The sequence below is a fragment of the Octopus bimaculoides genome, chromosome 3 (assembly GCF_046866305.1).
Source record: "Octopus bimaculoides isolate indiv1 chromosome 3, ASM4686630v1, whole genome shotgun sequence".
Classification (NCBI taxonomy): Eukaryota; Metazoa; Mollusca; class Cephalopoda; order Octopoda; family Octopodidae; genus Octopus; species Octopus bimaculoides.
In genome coordinates this window covers 56,852,078-56,877,302 of record NC_142930.1, presented here as the reverse complement: position 1 = coordinate 56,877,302, position 25,225 = coordinate 56,852,078, and the positions used below count along the sequence as shown (strand labels likewise).

The 25,225-nt window shown below is 35.9% G+C and overlaps 1 protein-coding gene across 1 annotated transcript; it reads right to left on the bottom strand.

Moving 5' to 3' along the window:
• Positions 1–11,435: 11,435 nt before the first annotated feature.
• LOC106875201 (uncharacterized) lies at positions 11,436–24,387 on the bottom strand. Its single transcript, XM_014923246.3, has 2 exons — positions 24,071–24,387; positions 11,436–14,040 (listed from the first exon to the last, which is right to left on the bottom strand). Exons 1-2 carry the CDS (start codon positions 24,234–24,236, stop codon positions 11,513–11,515), a joined length of 2,694 nt encoding a protein of 897 aa, XP_014778732.1. The 5' UTR covers positions 24,237–24,387; the 3' UTR covers positions 11,436–11,512.
• Between the last annotated feature and the right edge of the window lie 838 nt (positions 24,388–25,225).

The window sequence follows — 25,225 nt, the reverse complement described above, 5'->3', positions numbered from 1 at the left end:
AATTATTGTTTATGAATATGTGTATACCTGCATGCTAATATAAGGCATATAAGGAAATTACGAATATCCTTTCTCTTTATGCTTCAAAACAAATTTTACTTAATAAAGCTAAATAAATTTATGCAAATACTCAAGCTAGAATTATATATGTTAAAAAGTAAACTGTACAAAATTGAATTTGACAACAGCTGTCATCTCAATTATGAATACAACTGAATTTTGAGGGTATTAAGGTTATCTTTTAAGAAACCATTTTTCAGATCTGAAAATAAGCCACATACTCTAGCTTTTCACCAAACACTATCTAATCAGTAGATTTTAGCATTGCCACTGATTTTACTTATTTAATTTACTTTACTGACTACTTCGCTAAAAATTGTTATTTCACAGTTACCATAAACAGACAAACCTAATTTAGAAGCTGGCAGTGATAGTTCATATTTAGCAGGCAGAAATAGCTAGTAAAGGGTTTTTTTAATGTAAATATTTGTGTCTGCTCGTTAGACCAGATTGAAAGTTACAGCTGGCTGAGTCAATAGGATGTTGGAAAAATGATAAATAAACAATTTATTTTCCATCCCACCATAGAGCTTATTTGTGTCCATGACCAATAGTTAACAAATGGCCAATGCAACGAAGCTGTAAGTCCCATGTGTATACATAACTTTCTGCTGTAAGCAGCAGATATATTTGTATAAGTGGTTGGTTAATTTGCAGTGCTATGTTCATATTCCATCATAAATAATGCTAATAAAAGGGATAGATTTCTTAAAGCCGACTTATTACCTCCGCCAAGGAAGGAGGTTATGTTTCCATTGGTGTTGGTTTGTCCATTTGTGTGCAAAATAACTCAAAAAGTTGTGAACAGTATTTGATGAAACTTGCAGAAAAAGTTGATAATGACACAAGGAACAAATGATTACATTTTGGTAGTGATCCTGGGATTTTTATGGATTCTTGAATGATTTTTCATTTGTTACATTTACTTTACATGAAGTATTACAATGTTACGTTCTTTGATTATCTCCCTTGAAAACACGTTCATCATTTCCACATAACCTATGGTGGTGTTGCTGTTTCCAAAGTTTACTTTTGGTTCTCTATTAGTAATTTTACTCGCGTATCTATCTTAAAATGAGCTGCTTGGCAGAGGTCTGCACTCTCTAAGTGCTTTTCTAGTCTTAGATATATGATAGATGAAGACAAAGTCTAGAAAGTTGTGTCTCTAAGCTATTGGTGTCAAGGAAGTCACAGGCACTGTTAAACAGGCTACAATGCACAGTAGACTCCAATGATGAGTGTAACTGAGTGAATTTAACCATTTTGATAACAGCCTGCCACTTGTTCTCATATAGTGGTACTCCATCGCTTACAACAACAAGGGTTCCAGTTGATCCAATCAACAGAAAAGCCTGCTTGTGAAATGAATGTGTATGTGGCTGAGTACTCCACAGACACATGTACCTTTTAATGTAGTTCTCAGGGAGATTCAGCATAACACAATGTGACAAGGCTGGCCCTTTAAAATACAGGTACTACTTATTTTTGCCAGTTGAGTGAACAGGAGCAACATTAAGAACACGTGTTACTGGGAATTGAACTCACAACTTTATCATTGTGAGCTGAATACTCTAACCACTAAGCCATGCACCTTCACACTTGTTCTGATATAAACTTGTTTTAAAATGATCAAAATTAAAACCTTCCATCAAAATTTAATGTTAACATATTCTAAACACCAGATTAATAGTGACAAAGTAATTTTCCTAAATTTTTCATTACTTTAAAGTTTAATTGAAACAAAGGCTATGCATTCAACAGAATTATGGCAACAAAAGAGTTAAAAAAACCTTCAGTGTTATTTAGAAAGCTCTTTAGATAAACATACTGCATTATATTTTACAAGACTTGCTATAGTTATCAAATGATGATACATTTCAATTTTTGTTAATCGCTGGAAGAGGAATAGAGCTCTATATAATACAATAATCAGTCATATGTTTCCAGAAAATACTACACAGAAAAAAATTATAGAGAACAATCTTTAGTAGATAACACAAGAGAGGCTGTCAGCCACAACCACTGTTAAGCAGTCAAATTGATTTTTCATCAATAGAATATAAGCAAAATTTAGCTATATCAGCTTATTTCTACAATCGTATTTCCCTACTCACTAAAACAGTAATATTTGCTTTCTTTTTTTATTAATTAGTCCAGTAATTGTTACACTAATCCTTTTAAAAGCTTTTTAAGAAGATTATTGTAACAAATATTAGGTGAATTAAATTAACAAGAAACCAATTTTCTTTCCAATAATTCAATGTCATAAACTATATGGAAAGCTTAAAAACTATTTGGCCAAACAAGTAGATTAAAACTGTTGCTATTAACTATGGTTTTAACTGCTGTCAATCACAATTTCATTTCTTTATGTCTGGCTCTTTTTTGTATTATGTTTGTTTTTCTCCATTTTATGAGTCACCAAAGTTGCAGTTTCACTTGATGTTATTGTAAGTTGAAATAAGAAAAGTTCTAGAAAGCAGCCTTTAATCAATTTAAGAGTCATATAAAGTAAGCAGCAATACTACCAGAAAATGGAAGCTACTCTTTTATTCTTTTACTTGTTTCAGTCATTTGACTGCGGCCATGCTAGGGCACTGCCTTTTAGTCGAGCAGATCGACACCAGGACTTTTTAAGCCTAGTACTTATTCTATCGGTCTCTTTTTGCCGAACCGCTAAGTTACGGGGACGTAAACACACCAGCCTCGGTTGTCAAGCGAAGTTGGGGGGGGGGGGTACAAACACAGACACACATACAAATATATATACATATATACGACAGGCTTCTTTCAGTTTCCGTCTACCAAATCCACTCACAAGGCTTTGGTTGGCCCGAGGCTATATTAGAAGACACTTGCCCAAGGTGTCATGCAGTAGGACTGAACCCAGAACCATATGGTTGGTAAGCAAGTTACTTACCACACAGCCACTCCTGCGCCTATAATATTTTGGAGTTAAACAGCTCTAACACCTGTTCTTTAATAAACTCTTTTGCACCACATCTTCTGCTATAGCTTTGGGGCTGACCAAAGTCTTGTGAGTAGATTTTGTTGATAAAAATTGGAACAAACCCACAGTACATATATATATCAGCAACCACATCATCATCATTTAACATCCATTGTCCATGCTGCACGGATTGGACGGTTTGACTCATATTGGCAAGCTAGGGAGCTGCACCAGACTCCTGTCTGATTTGTCATGGTTTTTATGGCTGGACACCTTCCCTAACAACAACCACTTAACAGAGTGTGCTGGGAGCTTTTACATATATATCTTTTTACCCTTTTCCTTGCTTCAGTCATCAAACTGTGGTCAAGCTGGGACACCACCTTGAAGAATTTAAGTTGAACAAATTGATCCCCAGTACCTATTTTTTTTAAAGCCTGATATTTATTCCATCAGCCTATTTTGCCAAACTGCTGTATTATAAGGATGTAAACAGGCCAACACCAGTTGTCAAGCAGTCAGAGGTTACAAATACATACACAAAGAGACACACACACATATAGATACATACATACATATCTGACAGGCTTCTTTCAGTTTCTGTCACCACATCTACTCACAAGGCTTTGGTCAATCCAAGGCTAAAGTAGAAGACATTTTCCCAAGGTTACATACATTGGGACTGAACCCAGAACTATGTGGTTGGGAAGCAAACTTCTTACCACACAAGTCACACCATGAGTGTGTGTGTGTGTGTGCATGTACCTTTGGTTTCACGTGTTGTAAGTGAGGATCACCACCATACAAGTGATGTTGTATAGCCAGAGGAAATACTATCTTGCTTGGAAACAAAGTGAGGATTGGTGACAGGAGAGGGCATTGGTCATAGCAAATCTGCCTCAACAAATTACACCTGACCCATGCAAGCATTGGAAAAGTGGACGTTAAAGGATGATGAAAATATTCTTTATTACTATTTATCAACTACTTTAACATATTAGATGTATTTGTTTATTTTCACTCTAAACAAAATATTAAATATTTCAATGTTTAAGTTCATGACATTTGGTTGGCGTTAGGAAGGGCATCCAGCTGTAGAAACTCTGCCAAATTAGATTGGAGCCTGGTGTTGCCATCCGGTTTCATCAGTCCTCAGTCAAATCGTTCAACCGATGCTAGCATGGAAAGCGGACGTTAAACGATGATGATGATGATGATGAAAAGTGGTATTTGGTAACTAGGGGGAGGTGGGGCAAGTTGGTTATATTGACCTGTGTTCAACTGCTATTTATTTTATTGACCCTGAAAGAGATGACAGGCAAAGTCGACCTCAGTGGAATATGAACTCAGAATGTGAAGATGGACAAAATGCTACTAAGCATTTTGCTCCACATGATAATGAATCTGCCAGTTCACCACCTTAAATTTATTAGTGAATAATATTGTGAATAATTGGCATTATTTAATGGTCATCATGTCTGTCTGGAGGAAACTAAATCTCTTTAGAAACCTGCAGTCTCCCAACCATGAGTGTAATTGTAATAAGCCTCAAGGAGTTCTCTAAGTTCCACTAGTAATTCAGATTTTGAATTATGAACAAGTGCAGCAGATTTAGAAAACCAAGTGGAGAGTATTTTCTTTCATGATGTGTCTCTTTTGGTAGCAATGATCACGAAGCATGCAGACTATCTGGTAACATGGTTTCCCATTGTAAAATGATAAATATTTTATTGTCAAAGATAACAGTTTCAGATAATTCCACCATACATTTTACACTGAGTTACCTGAGTAACTCTAAAGGATTTTATGGCTTGCATTAGAAATTGTTTCAACTTGAAAGACAGAAAGAAGCACCTCATCACCCTCAACCAATCTGATTAAATAACGATATATCAAAGAACAGAAAAGTGAGGAGTTCTAATTTTTTATCTTTTACTTGTTTTAGTCATATGAGTGCAGCCATGTTGGGGCACCACATTGAAGGGTTCTAGCTGAACAAATCAGACCCCAGGACTTATTTATATTATTTTTAAGCCTAGTACTTATTCTATTGACCTCTCTTGCTGAACTGCTAAGTTATGGGGTTTTAACACACCAAAACTGGTTGCCAAGCAGTGATGTTGGGACAAACAGACACATACATACATATATATATATATATAATATATTATGTATATACGACTGGCTTTTTTTACTTTCTGTCTACAAAATCCACTCACAAGGCTTTGGTTGGCCCAAGGCTATAGTAGAAGACACCTGCCCAAGGTGCATCAGAGTGCAAGTGAACCCAGAACCATGTGGTTGGGAAGCAAGCTTCTTACAACACAGCCACACCTGTGCGTACCTTCTTACAATAAAACTTGTACTATGCTTTATATAGATGAATGGGAAAAAAAATCTATCGATTATAGCAAGTATGCATTTGAATTATTAAAATGAGGAAGATGTTTAAGGTCTATGGAGAAGGGTCCAAATGGACAGGAAGCTTTTATAAGAGAAGTATCTTTCAGATGATAAAAGGTTAGATTTTATTACTTATACCTCATTGACAGAAAACTGTAGGTTATGTGCTTTAATAAAATAAAGCATTATTTTTATAGCAGGGAATATATATATATACTATGGAATTATGGAGTAATTCTAAATTTTTAGGAGTAGTAGTACTACAAGCATGAAACGGATCAACTAAAAGTTTTTTCACGCCTCATCTTTAGTTTATATAGTGAGTGAGAGGAGAAGAGAGAAAGAGGAGAGACGGAAGTTTGATTCTAAAGCAATTTTATTTTTCCAATACTTTATTGTCAAACATGAATGAAATAGACCTTTGATCTGTCATTGAATTAAAATATTTCCTGAGGAAATGTATCAATTTTTTTCACAGCATCTGCAACTGTGTAAGCTTAATTTTTGACAATGTGGTTAGAGATTTTTTTTTTTTTTTAGAATTATTTAAGGACCTTGTGTAAAATACTACCAGTCTACCAATATGTGATAATGATGTAGTGGTAGTTCCACCAATAGCATTTGTTTCATTGCTAAAACAAGTGACTTTTATTTGTAGTTACAGCTGCCTGTTTAACCCTTTCAATTAATTCTTAAGATAATTAAGAATTTAGTCAAATTTTGTCAGTATCCAGCTGGTGTTTAGATCATAAATTAACACGAAGTTTTGAAGGAATGTTTCAGTTTACCTTTTAGCTTTTCAATAGGCCATATTAGGCCCAAATAGTCTATCTGTTTTATGTTCAAACTAACCAGATCCAGCCTCTTAAATCTACTCTATGATGTCATTCTAAAAAAAATATAATCACATCATTGAAATTTTAAAGCTATGAGATAATGCATGAATTTAAAAGAATGTGAATGAATAAGTAATATATCTGACAGTAATCTGAATGCTAAAGAGTTAAATCTCTTTTAAACAAGGAAGTTTGTATCACAGGAACAAAGTCAGTCTCAAGAAGGCTGATATTAAAAAGGTTAATATTTCTAATAGAATCAATATATTTAATGATATAATTTCAGAGAAAAATTTGAATCAACGAAGGGCTTAATTCTTGAAGAACAGTTAAGGATTTATTTGGCATAGTATGTGCAGAACTTGAGTGTCTACGACAAGTAATTTTCTACCATTCTGAGGTAGCAATAACTCTTGAAGTGGTTGAAGACATTCTGGATTGAAATGCAATTTTCTACGTAAAAATCTTTTTAGATAACCTAAGAAATTATAAAAATATTACACAATAGAGGCTTTTACTGTGCTCTGATTTCGTTTTACCATGATGCAATATGTACATACACACACATATATATACAGGCATTAGGAAGAACATCCAGCTGTAGAAACCAAGCCGAAACAGACTATGGAACCTGGTGTGTCCCCTGGCCTGGCCAGTTATTGTGAAGCTCTTCAACCCATGCCAGGGTGGAAAACGGATGGTAAATGATGATGATGGTTATTTTCAATTATTTTTGTCGGTGAAATCATTGTTGACTAGCTGAAACACTGATACACCAAATGTTTGGAGCAGCTATAAGAACTTCTATAAACATATGTAGTGTCCTAGTAACCTTGGAAACTGATATATGTTACCAAGATCAATTCTGCTATAATATATATTTGAATATAACAAAGATCCTCTATGAGGAGAATGGGATAAGTATAAAAATCAGCATTTTAACAATGGTTAATAGTTTGAGAGAAATCTGCAAAAGGCCTTTTCTTCCTGGAATTACCAGTAATAGGCAAAACCTGAACCTTTCATGGTGAATTACCTGATTCTGTTTTCTCTGAGAATTTTTAAAATTTCTGCATTTGACACCTCAGACAGAAATAATTGCAGAGGTATCAAATTGCTGGTCCAGGTGATGAAAGTTAAAGAAAGTGTTATGGCTCAACTAATTAGGAAGAGAGTTAGCCTAGATGAGATGCAGTTTGGTTTTGTGCCTCGGAGAAACACGACTGATGCTATCTCCTTGGTGAGGTAGAAGTATTTAGCCAAAAATAATAACCCTCTGTTGTTGGCTTATGTTGACTTGGAAAAAGCTTTTGACAGGGTCTCCTGCTTCCTTATCTGTTGGGCAATGCAGAAGCTAGGGATAGATGAGTGACTGGTGAGAGCTGTACAAGCCATGAACAGGGGTGCTGTCAGTGAGATGAAAATTGGCAATGAGTGCAACAAGGGATCTAGTGTACAGGTAATTCACCAAGGATCGGTTTCCTGCCCTTTCTTGTTTATCATAGTCCTCCAGGCCATAACAGAGGAATTTAAGACTGGCTGCCATCGGGAGCTCTTCTGCACTGATGACCTTGTTCTTATAGCTGAATCACTACCAAAACTAGAAAGGAAATTTCAGGTGTGGAAGCAAAATTTGGAATCAAAGGATTTAGAGTTAATTTAGTAAAGACCAAAGCCCTAATAAGTAGGAAAACAGACAAATCACTGATCCCTTCAGGGAGATGGCCCTACTTGATATGTAGAAAGGGTGTTGGAAGAAACTCCACATGATGTAATCAGTGCAAGCTATGGACACAGGAGATGCATTGGTATCACAAGAAAGTTAATAGAAAAAGTAGTATTTGTATGCAATTACAATAAACACTTGGTATGTACAGAAAACAGACTCTCTCAAATGTCCGGGGAGAGGAGATCTAATTTCCATTACCTAGGTGACTGAGTCAAGGGAGGAGAAAGCTCTGAAAGCGTAGTTGCTAGAATAAGAATGGGCTGGGCAAAGTTTAGGCAAGTTGCTACCTCTGTTGGTAACAAAGGGCTTCTTCCTGGTTATTAGGTTTTGACGAAGATCGTTCAAATTTTCTCATTATTGTCAGTCCCTTAGAAGTGACAGGCAGTTGATACAACATTACGTTAGACTGAGCTTGTTCCAAAGATCTAGCCAGTTAGATCTAGCACTAACCCACTTCCAAAGTGTTATTCTCTAGCAGCCAGGTCCTCATAATGGTTGATTGTATTAAGAACTTCTTAGAAATGATGATTTATATTCTTCAGCCATTACTGCTCTAAAATTAAAATCATATATTATAAATAAATTAAATAGAAATTCATCTACTTTTCTGTTAGGCTTTTGAAATTGCATAAACAAAAAGTGTCTCATATATTTCAGAAGATCATTTCGTATAAACTTTTTTTTCTTTTTAAAGCATTATCCTAAGCTGAAAAATCTAGTATAATTGTTACCAATTTTAAACTCAAAATGTAGAAATAAATGCTCTAATTTATTAGGATTAAGGTCGGGATTGATATGTTAGGAAATTTCTAAAAATCTCCTAATTCATAACTGAAACACCTTATTAAACAAAACAAAAATAATCTGCTGTAAAGCTAAATTTGTATGGCTTAATTATCTTAATGATTTTGAATCAGTAACTAATAAATTTTAACCCTTTAGCATTCAGATTACTCTGTCAAATATAATGTTTATTTATATTCATCATCATCATCATCATCGTTTAACGTCCGCCTTCCATGCTAGCATGGGTTGGACGATTTGACTGAGGACTGGTGAAACCGGATGGCAACACCAGGCTCCAATCTAATTTGGCAGAGTTTCTACAGCTGGATGCCCTTCCTAACGCCAACCACTCAGAGAGTGTAGTGGGTGCTTTTACGTGTCACCCGCACGAAAACGGACACGCTCGAAATGGTGTCTTTTATGTGCCACCCGCACAAGAGCCAGTCCAGGGTCACCGGCAACGATCTCGCTCAAAAAACCTCATGTATCACCCGCAAGCCGGCCCAGGGGCACCGGCAACGATCTCGCTCAAAAGATTTTGTGTGTCGCCCGCACATGAGCCAGTCCAGGGGCAATGGCATCGATCCCGCTCGAAAGATTTCATGTCTCCCGCACATGAGCCAGTCTATGGGCACTGGCAACGATCCCGCTCGAAACATTTCATGCGTCACCCGCACAAGAGCCAGTCCAGGGGCACTGGCAACGGTCTCGCTCGAAAGATATCATGTGTCGCCCGCACATGAGCCAGTCCAGGGGCACTGGCAACGATCCCGCTCAAAACATTTCATGTGTCACCCGCAGTCCAGGGGCACTGGCAACGATGTCACTCGAAAGATATCATGTGCCGCCCGCACATGAGCCAGTCCAGGGGCACTAGCAACGAACTCGCTCGAAAGATATCATGTGTTGCCCGCACATGAGCCAGTCTATGGGCGCTGGCAACGATCCCGTTCGAAAGATTTCATGTGTCACCCGCACATGAGCCAGTCTAGGGGCACCAGCAGCGATCTCGCTCGAAAAAACCTCATGTGTCACCCGCACAAGAGCCAGTCCAGGGGCACTGGCAACGATCTCGCACGAAAGATATTATGTTTCGCCCGCACATGAGCCAGTCCAGGGGCACTGGCAACGATCCCGCTCGAAAAAACCTCATGTGTCGCCCGCACAAGAGCCAGTCCAGGTGCACTGGCAACAATCTCGCACGAAAGATATCATGTGTCGCCCGCACATGAGCCAGTCCAGGGGCACTGGCAACGATCCTGCTCGAAAGATTCATGTGTCGCCCGCACATGAGCCAGTCCAGGGGCACCGGCAACGATCTCGCTCGAAAAACCTCATGTGTCACCCGCACAAGAGCCAGTCCAGGGTCACTGGCAACGATCTCACACGAAAGATATCATGTGTCGCCCGCACATGAGCCAGTTCAGGGGCACTGGCAACGATCCCGCTCGAAAGATTTCATGTGTCGCCCGCACATGAGCCAATCCGGGGGTACTGGCAAACGATCCCGCTCGAAACATTTCATGTGTCACCCGCACAAGAGCCAGTCCAGGGGCACTGGCAACGAACTCGCTCGAAAGATATCATGTGTCGCCCGCACATGGGCCAGTCCTCCAGGGGCACTGGCAACGATCCCGCTCGAAAGATTTGTTTTGAATTAATCCTGCATTATGTCATAGCTTTGAGATTTCAACGATGTGATTCTTTAGTTTTAAAATGATGTTATAGGATTGATGTGAGAAGCTGGATCTGGCCAGTTACAACATAAAACAGGTTTAAACATTTTGACCTGATATGGCCAGTTTGAATGCTAAAGGGTTAAATTATGGGTTCTCAACTGGGGTCCACCTAAGATTTTGTAGTTAAAATTTGTGTACAATAAAATTGCTTATACTTCTACAATACACAAAATATTTTTACAATTGCGCTTTCTTAATACAATTCTTAATGATATTTAATTATAAAAATATATCATGAATTTTTAAAACATTGAATGACTACAGGGATACATATAAGTAAGATAGAAATACAAGGGGCCTATAGATATAAAATGGTTGAGAAACAGTTCCAAATAGACTAAACTGATGTGATAAAGTTCCAAGCAGTATCATTTAATTCAAGACATAATTGCTAGCTACCGTAGATGCTATGGTACTGCAAGATATAAGGGACATAACTACTTACAATAGTTATACAGCTCTTACCAACACAATTTATATATTAAAAATTAATAAAATGTAAACAGCTGTGATCACTGTCAACATTTAACTCAAGTACAGAAAGTAATTTGCTATGTACATCACCGAGTGTGTCTTGTTTGCATTATGACTTGTTGTATTGTATATGGAAATCCCCTTAGAGTAAAAACTTTTACACAGATTTCTCACTCCATTGCTTAATGGTATTAAAGCATTTCTCTGCATTGTGAATAATTGAGACACCAGGATTTGTTGTAACAATTGAGATTTGATAATGGAATCTGACAAGATAAGAGGGAAGACAAAAGAAAATATAAAAGATAAAAGAAATGGAAAATCTGAAGTGGCAGAAATAAAGAAACAAATGTAAGTAAAAAGGGGTGGAGAGAGAGAGAGAGAGAGTTTAAGAAATTTGAAATGCAAATATTTCTTCTGGTGAAAAAGTAATATAAGAAATAAAGACAAACACAATAGATGTTTGTATATATTTTATAAAACTGTCGGCGGAAGTCCTTGAAATTACCTGTGATATCTAAATGTCAACGAGTGATCAGTTTTGAAATGTATCATTGTATTGCAGCTGTTGAAAGAATTCTGTTTGGTTCTGCATATTAACCATTGGTAAAGATTCCTTATTAGATGCTTGTTCAGCAACCAATAACAGGCTAGCAATGTTCTCAATCACTTGTTGGTTATTCTCAGAGTCATGTTCCTGGTCAGTATGCTGAATCAAATAATGTATTGTATTGTCTACATTTGACACCTCTACTAATAACGGTGCAGTTGGTACATCGTAATTGCTACCCTCTGCAGCTGGCAGTAATTCTTCACAGCACTCTTCAGAAGAATTCATGTCATTTTTAGGGAGTTCTTCAGATATATCTTCAACAGGTTGTTCATTAGACATATCCATCTCTGAATTTATACTTTCATCAATATTGTGTGCTTTTTTAAGGTGATTTTCAAGAAATTTCTTTTCAAGGAAACCTTGCTTACATTTATTGCAACGATGAGGGAAGTATGATAAGTGTTCCTGATGTATATGCTCAACTAGTTTGGCTTTGTAGTAAAAGCCTGTCTTACAATATGTACAATAAAGGAGATCTTCAGCAGTTCGGTTATATTTGAATCGGTTGCGCTGAGAATTTGTCACAACAAAATCAGTATCATTATGAACTTGTGTCATGTGAGCTCGCAACGTTTTGGATCTAGTGAAACCCATATTACAGATTTTGCAAGTGAAAGTGTATAAATTAAAATGTAATAACTGAACATGAGCAACCATACTTGCCTTTTGACTAAACCCTTTTCCACAGTAAGAACAGTGAAACAGTTCCTTTTGAGGCTGATGAAGAATTCGCATGTGTCGAATATAATTGTTCTCAAACCAAAAGCTTTTATTACACTGTTTGCAGACAATCATTTTAGATATATCTGAACCATGAATTCTTTTGTGACGATTTAGTTGAGATTTCCTATAAAATTCTTTTTTACATGTTGGACAAGAGAATTGGCGGATTCCTTCATGGATCTCTTGAATGTGCTGCTTGAGAGTGGCAGCCCACTTGAATTTAGCAGGACACAAATGGCATAAGTTAGATTTCCCTTTGACATAATGAACAGAATGCACATGATTCCGGAGGCTTTTCAAATTCTTGTAAGACTTGCCACATTGGCTACATATTTGAGAATCGACTTGGAAATGTACACGGTCTTCATGATCTTGGAGCAAATATCGGTTCTGAAGAGTAGCATCACACTTACTACACTTGACAACTTTTAGTTTCTTCAGCTCAGTTACGTATTCAGAGAAATCAGACTCATCTGCATGAAATTTCTTCACATGTTCATCCACACCAGTGTAGTCACAGAACATTTTTTGGCAATAACGACATTGAACGACACGCACATTATTCCTTTTCCTACGTCCTGGTTTGTGCATTTTGCCACTGCCTGTATCATTCTTCTGTTTGCCGGAAATGAGCTCATGTTTTTCATATATGGCTGCCGTTGTTGAAAGGTTTGATCCTGTTACATCATCAGCTTGTACACTTTCTGAATTCCTTCCTGAGGTTGTTATATCTTCTACAGCTGTACTTTCTAAAAGTTGCATAATATTACTAGATACATCAGTAACTTTTGACTTGGGGATTTCAGAGGCAACAACATTGCTACCCTTCTTTCCTTGATTAGCTAAATGTTTCACTCCACGTAGCATAATGCGTTTTGATTGACGAGTCACCAAACGAGCTTCTTTTGGATCACACTCACTCTTATTTTGATTACACTCTGCCTTATTTGACATCTGTTTTGGTTTGCGGCCTCGTTTCTTGTGAGGTTTCGCAGCCGAGTTTTGAGCTTCGATGAAGGAATCACAGACTTCTGTTTCCGTGGAAACCAAATTTTTTTTTAGATCATCGACAGTTGTTCTCACACTGTGCAGCACTTCTGCATTTGTAACACTTCCGGAACAATACAAAAATGAAGTTTGAGAAACTTGCGGAGGTAACTCACAAAATGAACTATTTTCATTAATTTCTTCATTGTTGTGAAGAACTTTTGAAGATGGTGACAATGACGACGCTTGAAGATCTTGTGAAGATATCTTGCTTAAAGATGCATCAGAATGATCTGCTTTCTCGGTTTCATCTTGCTCACTTGACTGATTTAGCGTAACTAATTTCTGTAAATCTTCTGAATTTGCAGAGTCAAGTGAATTTACAGGAGGTGTTTCAGTGATGCCAGCACCACTGTTTAGATCACAAGAGTTTCCAGAATCATTCAAAGATGCAACGTAATTAATAAGGGAGGTCACTGTAGAAGTGGGTGATAATTTGGATAGTTTAACTATATAAGGTTCAGAATCAAATTGCTTATTCAGTTTTGATGATGGACAGATCTGAAGTGATGAAGCAGTTTCATTCTGAGTAACATTACTTAAACAGAAACCACACCGACCTTCCATAACCTGTAGTTGTATTTCTGAAAATGACATCTGTAGCATATTTTCAGAACCTTTTGCAGTCTGGACTTTTGCAGTTTGCATGATGTCGATATTGGAGTCGTCTTCTTTAGGTTCTAAGAAAGGAAGATAGAAAAGAATAATGAAAGTATAACCATACATGTTTAAATTATCATCATCATCATCACCAGTATTTAACATCCACTTTTCCATGCTTAAATAAGTTGGACAGAACTTGCCAAGGCAAATTTTCTACAACTAGGTGCCCTTCCTGTCACCAACCCTCACTTGTTCTCAAGCAGGGTAATGTTCCCCATAAACAGACATATTACAACTATCACATGAAGTCCAGGAGATAGTAATGCACACATAGAATAGGTTTCCTTAAGTTTTCATCAACCAAATCCATTTTCAAGTTTTTGATCAGTCTGGGGCTAAAGTAGAAGACACTACTGGTTTGATGGACTGAGTTTTGAGTAAAAGATGCTACTCTAGGCTATCAAACAGTGACTGAGAACTTAAAATCACATGGTAATGAAGCAAACTATGTATTCACACAGCTATAACTGCTTGAATATGTATGTATGCCTTTTTCAGCTTTATTTCAAGATTTTTTGCCAATAGAGAAAGAGCAGGTTTCTAACCCAGATCCAAGGTTTCGTCATTGGAATTTCAACATCAATGTATGTATGGATGTATGTGTGCATGCATATATGTGTGTGCGTGTATATAGGAGCGGCTCTGTGTAAGTAGCTTGCTTACCAACCACATGGTTCTGGGTTCAGTCCCACTGCGTGGTACTTTGGTTAAGTGTCTTCTACTATAGCCTCAGGCCAACCAAAGCCTTGTGAGTGGATTTGGTAGAGGGAAACTGAAAGAAGCCTGTCATATATATATTTGTATGTGTGTTTGTCCTGATAACATCACTTGACAACCGATGCTGGTGTGTTTACATCCCCGTAACTTAGCAGTTCAGCAAAAGACACCTATAGAATAAGTACTAGGCTTACAAAGAATAAGTCCTGGGGTCGACTAAAAGGTGGTGCTCCAGCATGGCCGCAGTCAAATGACTGAAACAAGTAAGAAAATATATATAGTTAAGGCACATGGCTCAGTGGTTAGAGTGTCAAGCTCATAATCATGAGGTAGTGAGTTCAGTTCCCAGACCAGGCTGTGTGTTGTGTTCTTGAGCAAGACACTTTATTTTGTGTTGCTTCAGTTCACTCTGCTGTAGAAATGTGTTGCGACATCACTGGTGTCAAGCTGCATCAGCCTCTGCCTTTCCCTTGGATAACATTAGTGGCATGGAGAAGGGAGACTGGTATGCATGGGCAACAGCTGGTCTTCCATAAACAACTTCACCCAGACTTGTGCCTTGGAGGGTAGTTTTCTAGTTGCAATCTCATGGTCATTCATGACCAAAAGGGGTCTTAACCATTACTCTATATATATATGTGTATTTATGAATGAGTATGCATGAAACTAAATCTAGAACTACAAAAGTAACCAGTAGTAAAACTACATCCAATAATCTTTTAACACGTTCATCCAATTCATGCTTGTCTGGGAGGACAGATATGAGTCCAATACACATACACACATACATGCATGCAACAAGTTTAAACATGCACATTCAAATACAAAATATTGCAGCAACTGAGAGCAAAATTAAGGGCGTTTATAGAAAAACAATAGCGTTGTAATGGGTTGACAAACACTAAAAACTCAAACTGCCGTGAATGATGCATATGGCTTGTTGACGGTTAATTTATTGTTCTTGCAAGTTACTAGTAGAGATACAAGGCAGCGAGGTGGCAGAAACATTAGCATGCTGAGCGAAATGCTTAATGGCATTTCGTCTGTCTTTACATTCTGAGTTCAACTTTGCTTTTCATCCTTTCGGGGTTGATAAATTAAGTACCAGTTGCATACTGGAGATCGATCTAATCGACTGGGCCCCTCTCCAAAAATTTCGGGCCTTACGCCTAGAGTAGAAAAGATACTGGAAGAGATACAAAGCAAAAGAATGCTTCTCTAGTTTGTAGAATATTGTTTTAAATAGAAGATTTTTGTTGTGGGTTTATGACTATTTTTCTTTTATTGTTTCAGTCATTTGATTGCACCCATGCTGGAGCACCACAGGACTTATTCTTTGTAAGCCCAGTACATATTCTATGAGTTTGTTTTGCTGAACTGCTAATTTACAGGGATGTAAACACACCAACATCAGTTGGCAAGCAATGGTGGCGGTACAAATAAATGCAAATACATACATACATACACACACACACATATATATATACAGGACGAGCTACTTTCAGCTTCCGTCTACCAAATCCATTCACAAGGCTTTGGTTGGCCCAAGGCTATAGCAGAAGACACTTGCCCAAGGTGCCACACAGTGGGACTGAACCTAGAACCATCTGGTTGGGAAGCAAGCTTCTTACCACATAAGCCATTCCATTTCTTTTTTTTTTTTTTTTTTTTTGTGAAATGATGACAAGCCTCTTACCATGATATTTATTCGAATATATTTGGTAAATACACATAGTTACATATCAGAAAACACCATTCCACTTATGCAGTCAAGATAGAAAGATTATCTCCCTTGTTTTCTACTATCACGAATCATGTAAATTTATGTTGCTTCTGATATAGTCAGTAATCCAGTGAGTAGAAAGTCAGAATAACTGTCATGGCTATTTCTCCAGATATTTTGCTATGCTTTCACTATTCAAATATGTTAAAGCCCAGTGTTTACACAAGATACTTTTATATATGTTGTCTAGCTTGTGATTTTTTGCAAGAAAAAATGGTGGGGGAGGTGGGGGCAAAAGTAAACTAAGTCCAAGCAACTTAGCACAAGGCCAGCAATTTCGGGATTGTCGATTAACTGATTACATCAACCCCAGAGCTTAATTGGTACTTATTTTATCACCTCTGAAAGAATGAAAGGCAAAGTTCACCTCAGCAGAATTTCAACTCAAAATGTAAAGACAGGCCGTCAAGCATTTTGCCTGGCATGCTTAAGGACTCTCACCACCTTCATATTGATAAAAACTTAATACTGATTTTAAATTTTGGCACAAGGCCAGGCTAGCAAGTTCAAAGGATGGGGTAAGTTGACCACATCAACCCCAGTGCTCAACTGGTACTATTTTTATCAACCCCTGAAAGAATAAAAGGCAAAGTCAACCATGGCAGAATTTGAATGTAGAACATGAAGACAAACGATATTGCTACTAAGCATTTTGCCTGGCATGCTAATTCTACCAGCTCACCGACATTGATAAGAATTATGGTATGTCAAAGTATGGGTCCTTCTAAGATCAGGAGAATGATCTTGTGGTGATCTGACAAGATACACTCCAAGAAATATTTGAGTGGAATTCTATCTATCTTATAAGAAAGACTCCAGTACAAAGATATCATCTTCGGTATTAATATTTAAAAAAAAAAAAAACAAAGAAGGAAAGAGCAAAACATTTCTCAAATATTTCTTTCTGATTTTCTGTAACTTATACTCTTTCTATCATTGTCATTACCATTTCAATGTCTATTTTCTAAGTTGGCACAGACTAGACAGATCTGTCAAATGATACTTGGCAATATGACAAATGGACACTGTACTATCAGATCTTATCACACAATGGTTGATGTAACATTTAGTATGTAAACGAGTACAACTAAAACAATTCATTATGGTTGGATGCCCTGATCTCCACTACAAAAGTACTTTACACAGAATTATATCAATCTGTGTATCATCAGTACATATTGTAAAGCTGAGTTTGTGTGTGTGTGTGTTGCATGCATCTATAGAAATCCACACCTTACAAGATAGCAATCTGGGAGTCGCACCAATGGATTCCTCATGGACAAAAATGCCCGGAGTGAACCATTTATTATTTTTTTTTTTGCTTCTTAAGACGTGAATTTTTGCATTAAAAATAATTTTAAACCATAACTTCTAACAATTTTCAACATGAGTTAAGTCCCCTTCTAGCGACGGTGTAAAGAGAGAGAGAGAAAGAGATAACAGATTTTTAAAATTTCGTCTTTTTAGTGAGTGATACATAATATAAACGATATTCTCCATTTCTCCACAACTAATTTCCAAATTTGCTGAATCTGTTGCTCTACTCATAGCGAAATATAGCTGGTCGTGCATGAACATGGGAGAGAACAGTAGTTACCAGAACAAAAACCCTAAGTGTTGACTGCAGATACGCTCCTTCGCAAACGATCAGCTATTATTTTGTAAACAATGTTACAAAACTGTTCATGTTTTCGAATTATATATATATGAAAACAATTGCAGCGTGGAAAGTGTTTATAAGCCATTTAAAATAACACACAAAAACCGTTGGATTCACTTCAACATTTAAATTTAATTTGTCAAAAAATCTTCGTCGCTTTGAGACCGTGACCTATTCACTGATGCAGCACGGAATTTTGTCAGTGAACAGGTAGCAGTCTCAAAGCGACGAAAATATTTTGACAAATTAAATTTAAATGTTGAAGTGAATCTAACGGTTTTTGTGTTATTTTAAATGGTTTATAAACACCTTCCACGCTGTGATTGTTTTCATTCCAGCACATGATCTCAGATCAGGTCACTTGCTATGCAAGTACATCTCCGTAATATATACATATGCTTTCGGTGCAAATGGTTTTCTTATACAACACCCTATTTTACAATCCTGTAAATAATAATAATAATGGTATTTTTATATAAGATTAAAGTTTATGGCGTTCACATTGCAATGACTAAGGAAAATAGTCTAATAACGAGGCATATAAGCACTCGACAGAAAAAAGAAGGCTTTCCTATCCATGCGTGAAGGTCACACACCCAGTCATGTTCACAGAGGAATGTGGATTCGCGTCCTACGTGGATGGGAAAGCCTTCTTTTTTTCTGTCGAGGGCTTATATGCTCCGTTATTAGACTATTTTCGTTAGTTATTGCACAGTGAACGGCATAAGCTTTAAGCTTCTATAAAAATACCATTATTATTATTTACAGAATTGTAAAATATGGCACCTTTTAATAAAGCCATTCGCACCGAAAGCATATATATATATATACATATATGTATGCTTACAATAGCCTTAGGCTGACCAAAATCTTGTGAGTGGATTTCGTACTTGGAAACTGAAAGAAGACTGTCGTATATATGTGTGCCTGTGCCTTGTGTTTGTACCCCCACCATTGCTTGACAACTGATGTTGCTGCATTTACATTCCTGTAACTTAGCGGTTTGGCAAAAGACACTGACAGAATGAGTACCACGCTTACAAAGAATAAATCCTGTGGTTGATTTCTTCGACCAACAGCGATGCCCCACCATGGCCGCAGTCACATGACTCAAACAAGTAAAGCAATAAAAATCCATGCCATTTTAATCCCGAGCAAGGCCGGGTATCTCTGCTAGTATATATATATATATATATATATATATATATATATATATATATATATATACGATGAAAGTAAACAAACAAAGTTTGTTTTTTTAGAAGCGTTGAGATGTATTGTAAGATACAGAAATCGGGCAGCTTTTAAGCAAGTATATACATATATATGTTATACACATGACACATATACACACATTCAATCCTGTTCAGCAAGAAGTTTATTTTTGCTTTCTTACATGATCATTTTCCCTATATTGATTGACTTCAAACAACTAATCCTAGAGACTCTAAATGGTGACACAAAATCAGTTAAGGAAATACCTTAACGTTTACATTATTCTAAAATATTCTCTATAACTAAAACTGTAAAGCAGTTGCATTGATAAGTTAAAAAAAAAAAACAACATAATATGTGTACTTGATAAGATTTCTTAAATAATCAAGTAAGTTGTCAAATTCATTAAGATTAACTACTTATCATAAATAAGTAAATATGGAATTTTCAAACACCTTTTATTTCATATCTAATTTTACATCCGGTGATTTTTTTTTCCCCTACTAGTTTAGACAAAGTGTTACCCTTTGTATTTATAATTGAATTGTTAAGTGGTTATGAAGCATAGCCTACATCTCGTTTTCAAACATCAGTGCTAAACAGAATTATGTACCCTTACCTAAAAGTAAAAACACAATAGATGTAGTGAATCTGGAACTTTGTACCCTCACTTTTTAATGATACATTGTGTTCTGTGAGAGTTTAGGATCCTGCACTACATCCAACCCTTTTAAACTACATGTGTTTTTACAGATTTAAAGTTCAACCTAACCGTGTGGTGCCACATGCATATATCTTCTATAGCACTGTGCCAGCTAAAGCCTAGTGAGTGGATCTGGTAGACAGAAATTGAAAGAAGCATGTCATATGTGTGCAGGTCTCTCTCTCCTTCTATTGACAAAACACAAAAACTGTAAGCATGTATGACAGTCATATAAGCGGTATCTTTCATATCCAATCTTCTGCCAAAACATGCCTGACCAAAGGAAATATTATTCTTCTCGGAAACAAAGGTGACAGGAAGGACACCGGCGACAGAAAATCTATCTGGATGAATTCTGTCTAACATATGGAAGCAAAGAAAAGTGGGCAATAAAATGGCAAACCCTACTATAAAAACAAAAGAAATGACATGCAAATACACAGATTTTAAATATGCAAAAATATTAAAAATACTTTTGTAATATTTTCAGATTGCAAGAAACTGAAAGAAGCCCGTTGTGTATTTATATATATAAGTGCCAATATAACAATAAACTAATCCAGAATATATGTTAGACAAATACAAATTATTGAAGATAGATATAAGAAATATGGTTAAAATGATAACATTATCAAATATTATTATGAGCTCAACTTTATAATATTGCATTCCATTTGACCATTTTGTGCTGACAACTGAACATGTTCTATCTATTTAGGTGCACCCAAAAAAGCTCCAACATTATCCATTACAAAACAAATGAGGATAAAATTTGTTTTGAGATTCAGAATCTCAAATGCCCCTAACAAAAGTCTGAAACCCATTTTTTTTTTAAGGCAAAAATAGAGAGAATTCAAACGTAGGTTGCATGAACCAAACCCAAAGTCTTTTTTTCCAAGTGATATCATTTGCATTAATTTTGTACACAACTGTCAAACACTTCAGCTTTCTTTATCATTGTTGAACTTTAAAATCTCCTTCACAATGTGGTCCAACCCAAGCACCTGTGATCACTAAACAATATTATTCTCTCTTAATAAAGAATGTGGACTGACTGAGACAAGCTAAGGAATCATAACCTCAAAGAACTTCCTCACCTAACAAAATATCAACCTACTGCCTTCCCTTCTAAAATCTCAAAAGTGACAATATGATCTTCATCATTAATTTCTCTTTATAGTGACTGTTATATGCAGAGACTTCCTTTTTATGTTATGCTCCAGATTGCTTCAATGTGGCTCTTTCCAATTCACACTCTATCCTTAACGCTCAGTTATGCCTCTCTCTCTCTTACTCTTCTTATTGTAGATTAACAACTCATACACTGTCACTTCTACTGAAACATGGAATAAACCAAGCATAGGTAACCATTTGTGAGAAGCAGGCAGCATGAGACATGGCTCACCATCATGTAGGCTGCATCATAAAGAAAACTGCAAGTAATTTTTTGTTAGGTATGCTTTTTAGAAAGTCCTACATGCAATAGGTTGCCAATGACTGGAATAAACATTTAAAATTTTTTATTAAGTAATTAAACTGAAATTTTGTTACCCTTCAAATGTGTAACATTTTGATGCCAAATATTTGGAACATGTTACTTATATACCTAGGGTCGCACAACTGCTAGTCTTGAACTTCATAAACCACATTCAAAATAAAGGGCAACTACCTGATAAGCATCATTCACCAACATACCACCACAATTACTAACTCACTTGCATGCTGTACTTTCGTTTCTGTCACTACAGTCTTCTGTTCCAATAAAACTAGCAAGCTGTGTACCAAATCCAACTTGATGCATCAGTTTTTCTTTATCACTCTAGGAGAATCTGTCTGTTATCTCAGTCAAGGCCACATTAGAGTATTGCTTTCTGTATATCGCACTTCTTGTTTGACACTTTAGCATTCAGATTATTAATCTGTAAAGTGTAATGCTTACGTATTCACATTTTTAAAACTTGGTCATATATTATCTCACAGCTTTAAGATTTTGAAGATATGATGGTTTAGTTTTAGAATGACATTATAGGCTAGGTGTGAGAGGCCAGATCTGATTGATTTGAACATAAAACAGGTAAATATTTGGCCAAATATGGCCAGGTTAAATGCTAAATGACTAAACAGCTTTTTTTGTAATTCTTCAACCTCCAAATTGCTATTCACTGGTTTCTAATCTTTGTGTGTTTTACTTGACAATAAGCTATCAGCAGCATCAACAGCACCAGTTTAGGATGTGAGAGCAATCCCCAGGACACATATTCTCACATAATTTTTCAACTACTTTATAAACTGAAGCAATTTTAACTTAATCACATATCCTTCACAAGACAGATGTCGAGTGGAGTGAGTTGGATACTGCTACTGAATGAAATAAGGTATTAAAATACAATTAACTATCATTAAATTACATTTTTGAATTTCTGGCAAATGACGCTTTGAAGGGATACTGGAAAACTGACATAGAAGTTTTTAATTTCATTAGTATCCTGCCTTAGGATACTAATTAGAGTCCTTAGGCAGGACTTTAATGAAATGACCTGGCTCCAGTATTTCAACATTGCAAACATTTGCTGTCAGTGTTTTGAAGTGACTCAAACTCTTATGGAATAACACCAATATATTCTGGACTGATATGTAATTGAGGGAGTATACATGTACATAATTATATTTTGATTATTTATTCACTGATTTTCTTTCATTGTCATCTACTTACTTTTTATTGTTGTAGACTATCTTCATTGAAATTTTTCAAATGAAATGCTTTTTTCCATGTCAATGTTACTCTATTTATATTTCTTCAAAAGAATATGATGAATAAACTCCCAGATCCTTTATCAAAGACAAACTTTTAATTATCTTTTCTGAAATTAGACTTTAAGAAGGATCATTTGATTACTGGATAAAATTCTGATAGAACTAAATCCATTTATAATCCTTAACATTTTTATTTAATAGATATTCAAGTAGACTTCCACATTAAATTGAAGTCATTGTGAGATTGATCAGCATACATACACAAGTGTGCCCCCACCACCACCGACTTTGTTTCTTTATGACTTCTTGAAAAATAAATATTTTTGAAAGAAATTTTCAACAAATATCCTTCAGATTGTATATATTCTAATCATATCGAAATTTGTTTGAAAAAATAATTCTGGGTGGTTTGAAAGAAGGGTTTCAGAAAATTCATGTGTCAGCTTTGTTTCCTTATAACTTTCAGAAAAATGAATATTTTCTAATGAAATTTTCTAAGTTGATTTGAATAGAAAAATGGTGAGCACACAAACATACAAACATGTAGGTATGATGTACGACAATATGTGTGCGAGCGCACCAATTTGCTTGTTTGTTTGTTTTTCATATTCAATTAAGATAAACACGTAATCTACACACCCTGAGAGGTATTTTTGTAGAAAATTTCATTAAAAAAAATACCCATATTTCTGAAAGTAATAACGAAAGCTCACTCGAGTGAATTTTCCAAAACTCTACTCCCCACTGAAACGAAAACGTTATTCACAAATTTCTAGACAATCGAAATCTACACCATATAAAGCATATTTGTTGAAATTTTCATTTAAGAAATATCCATTTTTCTAGAAGTTATGAGGAAACAAAAGCGAGAGGTGGGGCACAGTTGTGTAGATATGCCAGATCGTTCTTTACTCACTCCATCCTCCCCACCAAATCTTTATACAACAAATACCAACATAGACGTAATCTGCACCGACTGAAAGGTATTTATAAGAAATTTCATTAATAAACATTCATTTTTCTGAAAGTTGAGGGGACAAAGTCAGCGGGGCGCAATAGTTAAGGAAAACGTCTTCTCATGACACTTTAATTATCAGAAAATGTTTTACTTAATTAAAACACGCAGAGAAGTAAAAGGAGAGATGGTAAAAAATTACCGAGACATTGGGTAAACATAACTCTAAGGATGTATAAAAGAACAAAACGAACTATTACCAGAAGAGATCGGATGAGATAAGAGACGATCTGAAGTCTTGTCCGAAGCAACGATGTCATTGATAGAAGCCGACCACGAAACAGGGCGGCCTTCATGGCTGCTCTCCACACATTTCCGTATAAATTCAAATGGTATATAGATGTCAAGTTGATTCAGTAAAGTCATTCCCCGAATGTAAACTACACCAGCAATTCATCTAAATTATAAGCTAATTAATGATGGGATGTAAACAGCAAACAAAACAACTGAAAACGTTAAAGTTCAAACATATACAAGTCAACATGGTGAAGGACCCTTTAATATCCGCTTCCTGTTTAACATGCGCAGTATAAGAGATTAAAGGGACGCAACTCCAGTCCAATTTTTTTTTAATGTTTTATTTATATGCTGCTTCTTTCCATACATTTTCATCCAAAATTTTTATATGAATACAAACAACAATTCATTACTAAAATCTGTTTAGATAAGATAAATAAAATCGATACTTTTTATTATGTGTATGAAAGTATTATATTGAGTGAAGTTTCAATATCCGGAAACGGTGAGAGTTTCTGATAAATTAACTCAGTGGAAAGCTGACGTAAATTAGAAAAATATGATCTGCAGGTTGTTAATTTTTGTTCAGAAAATTGAGTTTTCTTTTCCTTCTTCTCCTAACGCCTGTTATAATGGCAATTTATAACATTCCATATGATCTACACACAACCACACGCACACACACACACACACACACACATGTTTGCTATTGAGCTTTTTTGTATAACAACACATACATACACAAACATAATGGCACAAAACTGTAGCACCAAAAATCTTTTACTTCCAAGGTCAGTTCAGAACGTTAAATTCTAGATCTTTTCACAACACACGAGCAAATTTATGAACATCATCGTCATTTAAAGTTATCCTTGCAAACAAAAATATTGTCCTTTCCATTATACTTAGATACAAATAAAAATTCTCAAAATGATGAAGAATTAGCCAACAAATAAAAAAAATCTTTTCACAGAAATTCACTCGTAAAAAAAAAAGAGTAGTATTTCTATTAATTTTGAAGAAATATACAATGTGTAACTTGAAATATTAAAATTATGAGGAAGTTAGGGAGTTATGTTTTTTTTTTCCTTACTAAAATCTGAAAAGAATTTCTTAAT